The sequence below is a fragment of the Apostichopus japonicus genome, chromosome 16 (assembly GCF_037975245.1).
Source record: "Apostichopus japonicus isolate 1M-3 chromosome 16, ASM3797524v1, whole genome shotgun sequence".
NCBI classification, from domain to species: Eukaryota; Metazoa; Echinodermata; class Holothuroidea; order Aspidochirotida; family Stichopodidae; genus Apostichopus; species Apostichopus japonicus.
The window spans coordinates 42,181,673-42,196,084 of record NC_092576.1 but is presented as its reverse complement, the minus strand read 5'-3'; the positions used below and the strand labels follow the sequence as shown (position 1 = coordinate 42,196,084).

Below are 14,412 nucleotides of genomic sequence, written 5' to 3'. Positions count from 1 at the left end.
GACAAACTGTATAATGTTTCTGTAAACAGATTCACACCTACGGTTTAGACGAAGAAAAGTAAAATAGGTCATTTTAACAACGAATTAACCAAAGTTATGATATTTATTCTTGCAACAACAACTCAGCTTGGTTAGGAGTTGTTAAGTTCTTACTATTTTGGATTCATTACAAAGGGCATGATTGTGATAGACATGCGCGTTTCACGCAGACACAAATATTCTATGTTGATAACATACTATATTGCCATGACCAAAACGGTTCCTTAGATAAACGTCACATGCTTAATATTGTCAATAGGCCATCATGTCAGTAGCTTACAACAACTGTGTTCCTCGTATCTAGTGTTAATATCTTAGGTGTGCCTGTAAAGTCTACGTTCAAGCCAAACGTTAGTTACAATCGTGGGGGCGTAGTGGTCAAGTGGTTACGGCAGTTGAATTGTGATCTAAGGATTACAGGTTCGTGACCTTGGGCAAGGCACTTAATCTCCATTGCCTCTCTTCACGCAGGTGTATAAATGGGGACTTGCGAGGTGACTTGTGAATATGGTTGCGTGCGCCGGTTTGTGGCTGCAACCTATGGGAGTTCCCAGGGTGACACGTGGTGCACCTTTGTGCCCCAGGAGAGATTGATTGAGTTGTACACACCTAGGTGTGGGTCTGACAAGTTACCAATGACCAGGGTTAACTTGTAAAGTCGTGTGAGAGGGCCTTGGCTTTGAACAATACTTTAAACCTGCGACAGGAGTGTCAAGTTAACAGATATGGTGCGTTTTAAGAGTCCCCATTCTTATGATGACTTATCATTATAATCACTTTCAGAGGCGAAATTTAAGGGACTCGAGAAGGGCCGAAGCCTCAGGTCGGGAACATTATGAGTCCCGAGCCTAGAATCGGTGAACACCGCATATGGAGTTCAAAAGTTTCATAAATGTGCTACGCCGTGTACACTTTGTTTTTCTCACCTAGTATAACCATATGCAAGTCAGACGTCATTCATTACGTTGTTTCTTTGGGTGTCCTTTTAGCCTCTGTATTACTGTTGAGAAAGATATACGTGTATACACATAGGGGTACATCTGCATTCTGCATTGAGTAGTACATGTACTGTAAATTATAAAACCTCACAAAATTGGTAGAACTACCGGTACTTCGGTAGACAGTTCGAAGTTTAAATATATATTTCCTTGTCTTTAAAAGGTGATGTCATTATTGTATATGCGTTTTTACTATTGACTCATTTAAAAAGAGTATCTGAAACGTGATAAAATCCTGATGATATCAGGAAAGATAGGAAGTATTAACACAAATTTACCGTTCAATAACATCATTGACAAAGCGGATGTGATAACAATGTATTGGTGACCTTTATCACAAACTGCTAGCCACTGGCAATAACACAAAATAAGCCATCAAGTACATATTTACAATGAATATATATAGTTCCAGTGTACAGATTTGTTTTTCTTTTCACATGTAAGATTTGTTTTCATATTGACGATTGAGTTGTGTAATTCTAAAGAAGTCTACCGGTACTTTGGTAGACAAGTCGGTAGAAGTTTAAATTTGTATTTCCTTGTCTTTAAAAGGTGATGTAATTATTATATATGCGTTTTAAATTTTGGCTCATTTAAAAAAGAGTATCTGAAACGTGATCAAAATCATGATGATATCAGGTAAGATAGGAAGTATTAAGACAAATTTAGCTAGCAAGTAAATATTTACAATGAATATATAGTTCCAGTGTACAGATTTTTCTACTTTACACATGTTAGCTTTGTTTTCATATTGACAATTGAGTTGTGTAATTTTTAAGAAAAATGTGTCCAACAGGCGCCTTGAAAACGAAACAGTAACAATTACACTGCAATTAACGCTGTGTCTTGAAATGTCAACAACACTCTTTAACTTAAAGGATTGCTTTGCTGGTTCTAACATTTAACATCAATTTAAACTCCATCTATGCGTTACTCGTTTGTTCTATGGTACGTTAAGACTGCGCTCATATGGATTGGTATCTCCACTGTTCTTGTCAAGGCAATGTGTGTACTCAGACTGGACAGACAAACCACATATCTAGAAATAAAATGAACGAAAAAGGCATCAAGTTCATTATTTTGTATTCGTACAAAACACGAATGGAAAGAAACATAATTTCAGTCCAATTGTGTTTACCTCCTTTTTCATTTGCAATAATTTGGATATATTATAATAGAAACAGTCTGCGTTACTATAGTAACTAACCTTTGCAGATCTTACCTACATTTAACTGAGATTTGTTTGAAATGTATTTAACCCAATGCAAATAATTGTTTTCTCCATCGACATAGATATTACCATGGATGACTTCAGTGTAATTAAAGGTACTAATAAAGTTAACTTTTCATTTGGTTCGACGTTTAGCTAAGACAGTCCGATCATCGTGGAAGAAAGGGGTTCAAAATGGTAATCATTTAAAACAACGTAGATATCTCAGCGTAGGAACATGATATAGTTTATAACTGTTCAATTGAGTAGTCGCATCTGCCAGTATAACGCTACACGCTGTAATCACTATGACTGATGCAATCAATGTGGAAAGTGGACGTCTTAGAGATAAATCCTGCTCTTCTCCCACCCGTCTCTCTTTAACAGGTATGCTTTGTCCCTGTGTTCACCTAAAACTTCCTTACCTGCATGAATGAAGATCGTATCTTACTAATTTCTGGTCTCACTGAGCAATCTGAAGTCCAACAATTAAACAAAATGTCGTTCCTATTGTGATAAAACAGTAAAAAATCGTCACAAGTTAATCATGTGTTACATAACCTTTATATAATTACCTAAAATTACCTACCTGACAATGACAAGTCGGCCCCTTAGCATTTTTAATACTATTATCTAAGTACTTGAACTGCTGAACTACCTGACTATGACAAGTCGACCCCAGTGCAACCGTTATGCTAGTATATATGTACTTGAACTACTGAACTACTGAACTATGACAAGTCGGCCCCAATGGCATCCTTACATGATTATCTAAGTACCTTATCTGATCTATCTAACAACGTCAAATCGGCCAAATGAAGTTTTACAGTAAGTAATTACGTATTTTGCAAGTGTTCCATGTAATAACCGTACTTTATATGGGCGAACCATTTTCTCTAGTATTACACATGGCATATGAAACAGCCGTTTTCTTCCGATCTTTCTAACTAACTGACTAACACACTCACTGACAGATTCAAATACATAACATAAATATTGCATTGTTTGCACGCATATCTTTCAGAATAAAAACAAGTCATGTATAACACGAATCACACATCATCAAAAGTTCATATTTATGATACTTTGTTTCTGATCGAATGTTATAGTAGTGTATGTCAAGTATGTAAAGTATATTCGACTTTACCACGTAGTTGATCACACAGTGTACGTACATCTCGTGGCAACCTATTTACCTTATCTCTTCATAAGCATTCGGCCACTTCTCAAGGACAGTTGTATTACCCTTTATAGTAAATGGGGATGATCCTGTTGAATTTGAGAGAAAATAATTCAGTTTTCAAATTGGTTTAGTTTGATTTTTAAATTAGTAAAGTATGAAATGCATAGTATGTGGTCCAATTAAAAAAAAGATATGATATCGTTTCATACTATGATAGAATATGTATATTTCTTAACTTTCGAAGCATGCCAAATTCCTCAAAGTAACACATAATCACTCTAACACAATGGTATAAAGTTACTCATAGTTCATCATAACTCGTTTACTAATGCTTTCATTCACACAATCAGTGATTTATAATGGACACTCAATTCTACAGGTCAAGCATTTTGAGCATGCAGTGAAATAGTGTGTTTATTTTGTCTACTCCTGTGAGTGAAAAGGGGGCGAGATAGTGTTGCATCCGTTTTACCTGGTTGAAGTATCTCCCAAATCACAAGAGCGATGTACCACACGTCACTTTTGTAACTATATTCGCTACGCGATACAACTTCTGGTGGGGCGTTGTAGTCGAAGAAGTCATTCTGAATTAAACAATATGTACACGATGTGATTTAGTATGGAACATAGTGTAATCGATTGTTTATCTTTATAAAGAGAGGTATATAACAAATGTAAGTGGGCGTGTAATTGCCTGCAAGAGTTTTATCTTCAACCAGCCAATGAAGCATACTTATTACATTATGTTACCCAACCCGTATTATTGGTAAAGTTAACAATACAACTGTGGCCATGGTGTATTTTTTCCTTTTAAAATTATAAACTAATTGTGTAGTTAAACGTGTTACATTTTATGTGATATTTGTAAGAAAGTCGCATTATTAAGTCTGCGGTTTGTTGTACAATTTTGAAATCACTATTCTATCATTTATATAGTAAATCAGAAATCCAATGTTGCCAACCTAGTAAATTAGGAAATAGTTAATGTGTGGGCAAGAAGAGGTAAAGGTGCCCAACCAGTGCTTGACTCTTATGTAATAATAACATTTATACACTGTCGTCATAATCTGTGAATACTTAATATAACTTTCTTCGGTATTTTTGTATCTAACAGGTACTACAAGTGCTCTTAATTGAACCTACTGAAATCATGATTCTACTATAATTTAGTCAAAGAAAAACGCTAATGATGTCGGCTTCTCTCAACTTCTCTCTTTTAAAGCAGCATTTTGCGTCCTTTTCTATGATTTTTCTCAACCTCACTGACTCCACTATGCTATAACGACATACATACTTAGCTAATCTATTTAAATCTTACTTCATATGGTTGCATGTAAGTCGACAAATTTTCAGCTTTCAACTTTGTTTTTCTCCAAGATATTTTCCGTTGGGATTCCAATAAACCTCGCCCATAAGATGAATATTTAAACATTACGAACGTCATTGACCAATACGTAATGCAAAATCATGCTTGATTTGTGTACAGTCTATACGGCAGTTGTACCAGGGAGTTCCATGACAACTCCCTGGTTGTACCAACACAAAGTCTTGAATCTATATTTAGCAACGGCTCATAACTAAACCTGCATCTCTGATTGGTTGAATTCAAACTAGTAGGTTTGGGGGATCTCTATGCGATTAATTTTAAATGTGGAATTTGTCTTGGACGCTTTTATCATTTTCTGCAAATATCCTTAATTACTCATCAATTAACATTGTTGGCAAGAAAAACTTGGCTAATATCTTAGTTTGCTGTTTTGTGATTGATATATGTAAAACACTCGATGGACATGTCAAAAAAAAGTAGAAAACGGCGACCAAACGCAAAATAATGCTTTATATACGTGCACCCTCGCGACTACGTGACTCTTGATAGTATCCCTGATAGCTAAAGAGAATCAACATCTATAAATAGTCCCTATCACCATATTCAAATACTAGTGTTCAAACATACACCAGATTGCAACGTAGACTTTAACATCTACAAACGAGACACATCATAGGTAAGTTAGCTAGACACAAGACATTTATATCTGGAAATGCCGACTAAACGCGACAATCTTTTTCTTCTGCTAAAATTCCGTGTCTATTAATAACAACACATCCGTGATAAATGTCAACATTGAATGTTTCAATTCAACATTTTACCTGCTTCTTGTATGTTCTCACTGTGTGTCTCGCATCCTTTGTGAGACAGAAATCATACAATTTACATACTGCTTGGTCAGTTAGCAAGATCTTCTTCGTAGATAACCCTGGATGAACAAACTGAAAAAAGTACAGAAACTTCCTGATTATGACGTTTGCTCTTTGCCTGATGAGACCGAAGAGAGATGTAAACAGAAAATCCTCACAGAATAGGAACGCTAGACTTGCACTGGTGTTATTATTCTCTTGTTAAAATTCTCTGACCACCATTTTGCGATAATATTGTACCTTTCGAACCACTATTTTGTAACGTAATATAATAACAAGCTACAGACAGATGTTTACAACTTTAAATTGTTAAATTTTTCTCCTCTACTTCCCCAATCTTATAACAAATATTCCTTACAACAATATGTTTCCTTTTCCATGAAAAACAACGCGTATAAATCCCACGGTTACATATAACTTCTGTTTACTTTTCAGGTATTATTCCACGGCTGATATTTTCCCAGATACTTCAGCGCTAATAGTGGGTGAAATTATACATTGTATACTTAATCAAGTATAGATTGATTGAACTTCCGATGTATAAAAGTCGAATATTAACTAATCATTTACTTGTAAAACGTAATGATCAAATACCCGAAAAATGTATGCTAGTAGGAAGATTTCCTTAATACTATATTTTCAAAAGTAACATAAAACAGTACCCCGTAAGAGTGTATCAGTTCCATGCCTTTCAGAATGCCCATCACGTACTTCATCACCTCCGTGATTGTCATGGCAACCGACGGCATCTTCTCAATGTTCCCTTCCAATGGTTTTCGTAAGTGTTTGTCGAGAGTTTTGCAGTTCAAATGAGTATGAAACAAACATATTTTATCTGTCAGAAAATAAACGTTTGCGAAGGTTTGGCCATAAATATTTCATTGTATTTGCCTGTTTATAGTTATCACGTTGTCTAGGCTGGCAACATAATTCATTAGTTTGGAATAACGCAAATAAGTTTTTTTAGAAGAAAATTATTTCGGATGCCTTGACATGAGCCAAGATATATCGAATTGAGAGGTCTTCAAGAAAAGAGTGGTAAGCGTAACATACTTTATTGGTTAATAGTAATTAAAACAGAAAAGAATTGCTTTAACTGTAGAAATACCTCCATCAACACAGAACCCCTCCATTGTAACGATGTTTGGGTTTTCAGGTATGTCCAACATTCTCTTTACATATTGATCCCAACTCCTTTCATTCTGTTGAGAAGCGTTCTCTAAATGTGAGAAAAATATATTTTTTTTTGGTTTATGTGTGGTACGATACCGTTTAGAAACAGACACAAGCGATTTTGCATTTAGATGTGTACCAGGAAATACATAATTTGATAAACGACGCTCAACTTACATACGCGTAGTTAATATTTGATGAATATTAATATATTTTACCGCTTGGTGTTGTTACTACGACACATCGTTTTTCTTCCGAAGAGAGGTTGATTGTTCCCATCCATCTGGTGTATATCGCTCCCACCTTCATCTGGTATATGCGGTGCAGATCCTCAACATTGAACATTTTCCCTTGTACTTGCTTATCATACGATGGTAAATAATATGTCTCTGTCGAAACAAATAATACGTCCGTCGTATTTTAAAGCGTACCACCAGCGCAGACATTTGCCCAAAAGAGGGAAGATACTTAAAAACACTCGGTGCTACAACGAAATGCGATCTTCTTCCAGAATCTGACATTGAATTGCTACTTTTTTTTTCTCATGGAAACTGTATGGTGTATGTGTTTGGTACTGTAACATATTTTGCGTAGTATTTTAACTTTTGAAAGCTATTCGTTATACTGTACTAACTGATTTAAGCTTAAAGTAATGTTGTAAATCTTTGCCTATCCTACTTTTACTCTGATGTAACAATCGTGCACCTCCCCTTTGTTCGAAGAGTTGAGCTTTCCGGTCTCCGGAAGACTGGTGACCGGTGACCGCAACTCATAGGCGGTTTTCTTTAAATTAGTACGTTCTCGAGCGCGATGAACCTTGTATGCTAAAGGTCTGTATATTAGGTACCACTGTGCCACGGGTACTTAAATATCTTCTCCATTGCGATCTTTTTTGTCGAGACTTACTTTCTCCAACGCCAGCTTTACAAATTGCCCCACCAGACAGGGAAGTGGCGTTACAATACTATCCTCAGTTAAACGTTGTTTGATATCATGCTGTAAGTTACGCCACATATTAATTTTACATATGTAATACTTTTTTGGCTATTTGAAACCACAGGTATTCGGACTTTTGCAACTTACATCATCACATTGTGCAATAACAATCTAATGATTCAATTTGTAGAGGTTATGAGATCACATAATTTTCCTGTTCATATGCAGGATTTACCCTTATCCTTTCATACTATTTTCCTTTAATCTTATTCACTAGCATCCCTGACAGTGTTACATGGAAAGCATGATTTTGGAACGTATGTAATTATTCATAATGGCATTAGGCCTACCTTTTGAATTTTCGTTTTCATCAGCGTAGATGTAATCAGGGTCTTCGATTGATGTTGAAGGGATGTTTGGTAGTTGACAACTTAAAAAAATAGATCGGAACAGTAACAGTTAACCAGAGATGTTGCTTCATATATTAATATACATATGTAACAAAGACGTACTTGGTAGGAGTGAAAGGCAAGAGGGAGGTTACTCAATAACACGCTCCACTCCCAAGTGTAATTACAACGGCATAATACTTACTCATGAATCGTTGGATATCTCCCCGTGTTATCTAAATAGAAAGATAGATAGCAGACAAATATCAGACTTTGAATTAGAAAAGTGCTCACTGCATTGTGAAATTGATAAAACGAATGGGTGTAGTTTGTTCAAGATTACCTCTGAATCAGTTCTGCTTTAACGAAAAATGTCATTAAATATAAATACCATTTTGAAACGATTTGTCCTTTGCTGGGTCTTCTTTTCTGAAATTGAAAATCAAAACTAACTTTTATTTCATTAGATAACATTTCCATACAATTATCAAACATTATTGACACCAAATATCAAATACTGTATTGGATAATGACAATTATTGTGAAATATTTCGTGTTGGTATGTTTAATACGTTTTTCATAACTTTTTTTTCTGAGAGATATATTGGCCACTTTGTGATCAGATCATTAATTCACGTCTTATAACATGACGTAATTTATATTATGATTTGGAAATTTACAAGAATTATCCTGGCTTTGACTATATTTTATACTCTTTAAAGTATTAAAACTGTTTTAGAAGACTCACTTACCCGATGGACTTAGTCTGTTTACGACAATCTGTATAGTGAAAAGCAGAGTTATATTTTTTGAACCAATTTCACGGAGGTACTAGCAGTAAAATTTGTAAGGGAGAGATGGTTACTGTATAGATTGCGGATATATTTTCAAGGTTTCTTACCATACACTTTCCAGATAAAGAGAGCACAAAATATACCAAGAATGGTTACTGATCCGAAAATAGTTATAAGAATGGCGTAATTAACACGATGTTGTGGGACAGGAACTTCTCCCTCTTCTGAGACATTTTTCTCTAGAAAGGGAAAGAAACAAACTATATTAATTGGCATGTATTTCTTCAAAGTTGCCTTGTGCAACTGAACATGCAATTGGTGGAAACGTGTTTATTAAAATGTATGTGTATATACGGCTAATGAATTAAGATACAGATTATACCTTGCTCCATGGAAACAAATTATACACAAACAGAAGAATGAATGCAAACCATTTAGTATCCTGCCGTTAACGTTCTTTACACAAAGTAGACTATACAATAATACTAGCGACCTTAAACAGAAAAACCTGGGACAGATAAATATTTGATATTGATTAGGATAGACTATACACTTGAGAATTAAATAGTGAACATATCCAAATATTTATTGGGAATAACAAAACATGGCTAAATTTCACCGAAAATAATCGCACTTCATATCGTAGTCTCGAAATAACAATTTTATCATACCAAGGACGAATTTATACCTAAATCAATGACCACTATTAAATTTCTATTTACACAAAATTACCATCGATAACAACATAAGAATATGTCACCTTTTTGCATTACAAAGGAAGCACAACGACGTTTCTGCCATACGCCATTTAGAACGCAAGTAACGTTTCCATGACTCTGCTCGTACGGAAAAGACAATCTTGTCTCCAAGGTATAGAAGTTATCTCTAATATCGACTTTCTTGGCTACAACTTCAGCAGCTTTAAATAGATCGATATTCTGGTTGTCTATCAACCAAGTCAGGTTAAGGTCAGGTCTTGTTCCATTGGCCTGACATACTGCTACTACCATGTCACTTCCATCGATCACTACGTATTCATCTTGGGGTTGACCTGCTATTTTTAAATGTACTTCTGGAATAGCTGGTAAGAAGGAAAAACAAATCATTTATTAATTAAAGAAGGCTTAATGATACAGAAACTGCAAGGTGAAATATAAGCTAGAACTTCTTGGCTTTGAGGCTCGAGCATGATAACTAATTAGTTAAGCGTCACGGCAATCCTTAAAAAAATATATTTCAAATCAAAACAAATGTAAAAATCACGTTTACAATGCAGCTGAGGTAGAGGAAATGATTTTTAAAAGAATCGTTCACATGAAGAGTTATTTTGAAGTACCTTTGATACATCTTTTAACAAGCATTTACTCACTTCAATGCAATGAACGACATATAGCATGACTTTTGCACGTGTTTAAACCAATGATCTCAGAAAACGTTTTACCAGCCTATTTGGAATCGCTTAACTATACCAGCGTATAGTATGTACGAATAAAGTCAACTGTTTACATTTTAACATGCTGGACAATTTACATTGCATTACATTACAAAGAAATGACTGTAAGTTTTTATGACTTCTATCATCCTCCTAATCTTTATATTATTACCAAACATCTTCTTGGGAATAAGCAGGTAATTACTGTCTCACTAGAATGGTAGCTTAGTATTGTTAGAATGTAAACAGCTTCCTTTGTTTTTTCCTTATAATTTAAACGAATACATTTCCATAGCTTACACATGAATTTTCCTATTTAATTTCATCAACATGTAGAAATATTATTTAAAAATTCCTCCAATATGATTAAACTATTATAAAGAAAAACAATGAAAGATGTAATTTTCTGAATTTCTCTGATGACAGCATTACAGTTTGCATTAACCTAATATCAACAAAATGTTCATTCTTCACCTCTGTAGTTTTAGGTTTCATTTCCTTAATTCAATTAAGTTTCCTCCTAAATTAATTGTGATTAAGCCCTACATTTTGATGGTTGAAGTGCCCAAGTGGCATAATGCTATTAATTATGAACAAATATGTACTTTCGATAGGAACTTTACGTGTAACTTCACTTCTTTCAAGCAGTGTTTGTACTAAGTATTTTGTTTATTTAGCTATGTTGACAAGTAAATCATTAACGACTTAAGATCATGTTAGCCTTACCTCAAATTAATTAGTGATAACATAAAGTAGAGTGTAAAGTGCTTTCCTTTTTCTAAAATTACACTACAAAAAGTTTTCGTATCTTATTAACTGGCTCTATGGAAGTAACTTTTGAATATAACTTTCCCAGATCCTCCCCTATCCCCCCACCCCAGAAATATTCAGCAATGAGTCAATTTAAATACAATTTATCTCTGTCGCAGATCGTCCTAAATATTGTCTCCTAAGTTTCCTAAGTCATCGCAGTGCAGAAGTCATTCCCGCGTTTTTTTGCTACTTTTATGCACCGATATATGCACAGTGAAGAGCCCTGGATAGTGAATTATACGTTACAATAAGTATAGTAATGTTCAACGTGATGGGAATCGAGTTATTAACCGTGTATCTCATAGTATAATATCTTGCAACCAATTTAATAACATAATTTGTAGCACAATGGACGTTAACAATTATACTGCAATAAAAGAACGTGACGGCACAAATACCAATGAAATATTAAGCGCTACATTGTTGAAAGTATTATACAAAATACACTAACCCACGTTATCGTGAAAATAAAGCCCTTGGTGAACATTTTTAACAGTCTTTGATAAATAAAGCCTCCAAGTATTAAATCTGCTCTACTTATCTTCAAACCCGTAAGCTCAATCTTCAGACTTACCATAATTAAGCAAATCAAAGTAACTACTTTCAGGTGCGTATCCAGGGGGGGGGGGGCGTTGGGGGCGCGCGCCCCCCGGATAAGGAAAAGGGGAGAGAAAAAAAAGAGAAGAAAAAAGGGAAAAGGAGGGGAAAAAAGAAAAGGAGGAGAGGAAGGAAGGGAAAGAAAAGAAAAAAGAGAGAAAAAGGAGAAAAGGAGGGAGTAGAAGATAGCCAAGACCTCGGGAAGAGTAAGATCCCTATTATATACACAGGGTAGCTAGTGACAGATCAAGGATTACGGAGGGGGTGTGCGCCTCACCCTACCCCTTACCCCGCCAACTCCATTTTTGACGTTTCCGTTTTTCCTCTCTCACTAATGTACTTGAACTCGACCGAGTCGTCGGGGAACATAACGCATTTCGGGAAGGGGGCGACCGCCCCCGAGCAAATTTTCTTTATGACATCGCTAGTAATTTCAAAATAGACAATGCTTAGATGCAACTTACGAGGCCTGGGAAGTGTCATTTCCAGCGATCTGGGAGGCATTTTCGGCCAAAATTTTTCTTGTACGCTTCGCGCCAACTCATGGTGGCGCTTCGCTTAGATAGTTTGCCTACAGGCTTCGCCCTAGCTCCCTTGGCAATTACTCGCTACACGCCTGTTCGAATTTGTAAAGCAAAGAGCAGATATAACATCATATCAATGAGCATTGAAATGCATGTTCTTCGATGAACAGCCTCAAAAACTGTCAATGTGTGTAGTCAAAGGCGTAGGAGCCAGATTGGATTTGGGGGCTCTGATGACTTGCCCGAAAAAAGCCAAAATTTTTCGCGCGCAAAGCGCGCATTCAACATGTCGATGCCAATATCATATAGGCAAGATCGGTCATTACATTGTATGGCATCGTGTACCTTACGGTCAGTGAAAGTTGCACAGTATACCGCCGGATGTTAATGTAAACAACCAAATGTCTTATGTAGATGGAGAAAAACCACACAGATCCATTTATGTCAAAACTCTCTTTTACAGTAGTAATGTCGGCCAAGCTTAGAACTTTATTTAAATTACCAAGGAGATCATTTTAAGCTATTCATTGCTATATATTTTTCTTTCAGTAGGTGCCCGAAAAAAATCGGAAAACAATTGGGGGGGGGCTGCAGCCCCCGCCTCCTACGGGACCTACGCCTATGAGTGAAGTGTTCGGTCTCGATATACCTGATATCGGAAATATCTGCTATTGTTCTGTTCCTTCAACCAAGTTTTGTAAAAGCCATTATAAGAGGTTTTACTATTTCTACACCAATACATGAACTGTGTCGGAATTTTCGAAAATTTCCTGACCAACATTCGTCATCATACTTTCCTCTACTAGTTCAATTTTGACCTGTCTGTTAGTGATTCAAGGAGGTTTTTCTATATTGGTTGTCTATAGATTGAATTTTGTGCAACATTATGGGTATGTTTTGAAGTGATTTTATTCACGAGAAAAGTGAATTTTCAAATTCTTAACAAGTAATGGGCTTAAAACCTTGAAAAGTGGGGCTTTCGAAAATAGTGGGTCGTGACGTACAATAACCTACAACAGCAATGATCCATAGGACATGCAATGAGGTCGAACATGATGAGTGACTGGTGACAATCTTCAAAAAGGTTATGGATGGAAAGAACTTTTGGGAAATACTTGGTTCTCAGGCAAAAGTCTACATCTGGTTGCTCATTTTCAAGCCCGAGAAGTGCCATTTCCGGTGATCTGGGGGTATCAAAACCAGAAATTTTCTTGTACGCTCCGCGCCAACCGATGGTGGCGCTCCGCTTAGATAGTAATTCGCGCCCCCCGGGTTAGAAAATCCTGGATACGCGCCTGACTTTAGTATCAAAAGTTTGTGTAGTAGTCTAGACTACACAAAAGTAGTAATATAAAATTAAAATCAATGTTTAAAATAAAGCAAGGCGCTTACTGAATACCAAACAAGGAAATATGAGTGAATCAAACTTTAAACACTATTTAAACAAATTCATTAATATGTATACATTTAAACGGTCAAAACATATAATTGTGTGCACAAGAAACGTTACAGTATATTATCATGTAAGGTGAACTTTAATTTGTTTTAATGTTTGTCACTGAGAACATCATCACACCACATTTGTAGTTAGAATACCTGACCTTAAAATAGTTACACTATTCAAACTTACCATAAATAAGCAAATCAAAATAAATATATTTGTCATTAAATTGACTTAACTTTAAATTTTCAGTATTGTTACAATATAAAATTGTACTTACTCTCAACCAGCAGGTTATGTTCCACCAACACATTTGATGATCGTTGACATTTATAGGTTCCTTCATGCATCAATGAAACATTTGATATATGAAGTGAGTTGTTGCCCAACATACGAATCGTGTCGCCAAATATCGGATTAACGATAACATTATGAACAACCAATATCTCGTCCTGAAACGTCCAATCGTTGTCAAGACTAGAATGATGACAACCGTCCAATGATATTGAACGCGACTGAATTACATCATGTGTGTAGAATTTAATAGTTGTAAACGAAGGAATGAAGGAACACCACAAACCTAGAGAAAAGGCAAAACAAGACACGAATGAACGCATGATGACAATATATCTGACTTGTATGAGAGCATACGTTGTGTCATATAGTATATGACTACATGGCAAAGAA

At 35.7% G+C, this 14,412-nt stretch overlaps 2 protein-coding genes across 2 annotated transcripts in view; one reads left to right on the top strand and one right to left on the bottom strand.

Annotated features, from left to right (window-relative positions):
• The window catches only part of LOC139982655 (uncharacterized), an 81,139-nt gene that overhangs the window by 721 nt on the left and 66,006 nt on the right, over positions 1 to 14,412 (top strand). The window lies entirely within an intron of this gene.
• Positions 515 to 14,402, bottom strand: LOC139982662 (BDNF/NT-3 growth factors receptor-like). The gene is made up of 15 exons (XM_071995699.1): positions 14,006 to 14,402; positions 9,679 to 9,999; positions 9,026 to 9,157; positions 8,877 to 8,904; positions 8,516 to 8,553; positions 8,330 to 8,360; positions 8,086 to 8,165; positions 7,018 to 7,188; positions 6,735 to 6,845; positions 6,289 to 6,461; positions 5,579 to 5,698; positions 3,903 to 4,014; positions 3,444 to 3,516; positions 2,673 to 2,754; positions 515 to 2,076 (listed from the first exon to the last, which is right to left on the bottom strand). Exons 1-15 carry the CDS (start codon positions 14,340 to 14,342, stop codon positions 1,981 to 1,983), a joined length of 1,905 nt encoding a protein of 634 aa, XP_071851800.1. The 5' UTR covers positions 14,343 to 14,402; the 3' UTR covers positions 515 to 1,980.